Source organism: Octodon degus, unplaced genomic scaffold (assembly GCF_000260255.1).
Source record: "Octodon degus isolate 3935 unplaced genomic scaffold, OctDeg1.0 scaffold00004, whole genome shotgun sequence".
NCBI classification, from domain to species: Eukaryota; Metazoa; Chordata; class Mammalia; order Rodentia; family Octodontidae; genus Octodon; species Octodon degus.
In genome coordinates this window covers 24,104,763-24,106,364 of record NW_004524580.1, presented here as the reverse complement: position 1 = coordinate 24,106,364, position 1,602 = coordinate 24,104,763, and the positions used below count along the sequence as shown (strand labels likewise).

The window sequence follows — 1,602 nt, the reverse complement described above, 5'->3', positions numbered from 1 at the left end:
CCTCGTCTCAGCTCACCCCAGGGGCGGGGCTGGCACAGTAGCTGGGATAGAACTCTGGCCACTGCGCTCTGCCTAAGCAGGCGCTTTAGTCCGCTGAGCTATCTGGCCAGCCCTCAAATCCTTCTTCATCCAGGAACCTTTTCCTGTCTTCCCAGGGACAGGAGCATCTTACCCAAACACGACGTAGCTGTCTCGGATCACTCAGCATCTTTTAGATGCTTGCTTTATTTACTGAATTGTAAGCCTTAGGTGAGAATGGGAGCCTGGTCACCTCTATGAGTCTGAAGGACACAGCACCGTGCCTTACTCGTGGAAGTGCTGATCAGCGCTTCCTACCATCAACACATTACCTAATCATTCCATTTTGACTTGTTGTCATGAACATGAACTGCAAAAAGACAGTTCTATAAATTACCCACACTATCTTAGTTGCATCTACCACAGTTAGGTTGGTATATTGGGGGGTGATAACTGATTCCATTCAGAAAAAGGCTCCGCTTCTCTGAATACATTTCATGGTTGCTTAGCACGTACGAATTACCTTGTGTTCTCTCTCTCTCTCTCTCTCTCTCTCTCTCTCTCTCTCTCTCTCTCTCTCCTCCCCTGCACCCCCCCCCCTTCTTTCAGGAACTAACACAATTTCCATTTCTTTTTCGTAGGTAAATGTGAATGCAAGGAACAGGTATTGGAGAACTCCAAGGCGTTCTGCAGAATGAAATACACATACGGTGAGCGTGAAATCCTCAGGTACCTCTGAGAACCTAGTCAAACTCAAGAGAGTCTTTCAGAAAACTTCAGGAGGCCTGAAGGGTGACGTTGGCACACTGCTTAGCATGGAGGAGATGGCAGGGAAGAGGGACAGGACTTCTGGGTCAGTATGAGGTCTGAGACTAGCTGTGCACCTGTTTCCTCCCCAGATTCTCTGAATCTCTGGGCCCCTCTACCTTTCAAATACAAGAAAAGTACATCATATATGAAAAGGGCAATGGTACTGTTACTACCTTCAACTTCTAAGTGGCTTGCATTGACTATGAACTATAGTAGCATAGCTTATCTCAGTAACATATTGTTGACTAGTGCTGGAGTCCTTTGACTGCTCCACAGTTTATAGAGCCTGATATATGCATTGGAACGAAGAGGAAGCTGTAAATTGTGCTTTCGGAGGCCAAGTCCTGTACAGTGTTTAGGTTCCTGATAACATTGTATTTAATCTCATAAGAGATTAAAAAGTAAGTGGTAAAAACCACATAAATCTTAGCAACAATTATATACACACTTCCACCTCTTCGCCTCCCAACTTGGCTAAATAATAAAAGGAAACTTTTGAAATGTACACTGCCCAATAAAGGAAAAGCAGTTTGTAGGGAACACGCTTACTGTCACAGCAAGAAACACGGCAAATTAGTCCTGAAGCAGCTCTGGGAACATCAGCTGCCGCTCATTACCCCAAGAGGCACCCCTCCAATGGAGAACAGTCTGTCGATAAGCTATGTTAATTTTCTACTTTAAAAAGCTTGAGCATTTTTAATGATGCAATAAAACACCTTTGTCTTAGTGCGTTATAGCTGAAGATTTAGAAAAAAATGTTTTTTCTTTCTCCAT

General features: G+C 44.1%; 1 protein-coding gene across 1 annotated transcript in view; it reads left to right on the top strand.

The window, feature by feature from the left end:
- Ntn4 (netrin 4) overlaps window positions 1-1,602 on the top strand; it is a 113,713-nt gene that overhangs the window by 104,463 nt on the left and 7,648 nt on the right. The window contains exon 8 of the mRNA XM_004623799.2: window positions 660-728. Within this exon, the coding sequence (XP_004623856.1) occupies window positions 660-728 (69 nt within the window). The remainder of the gene's footprint in view (window positions 1-659; window positions 729-1,602) is intronic.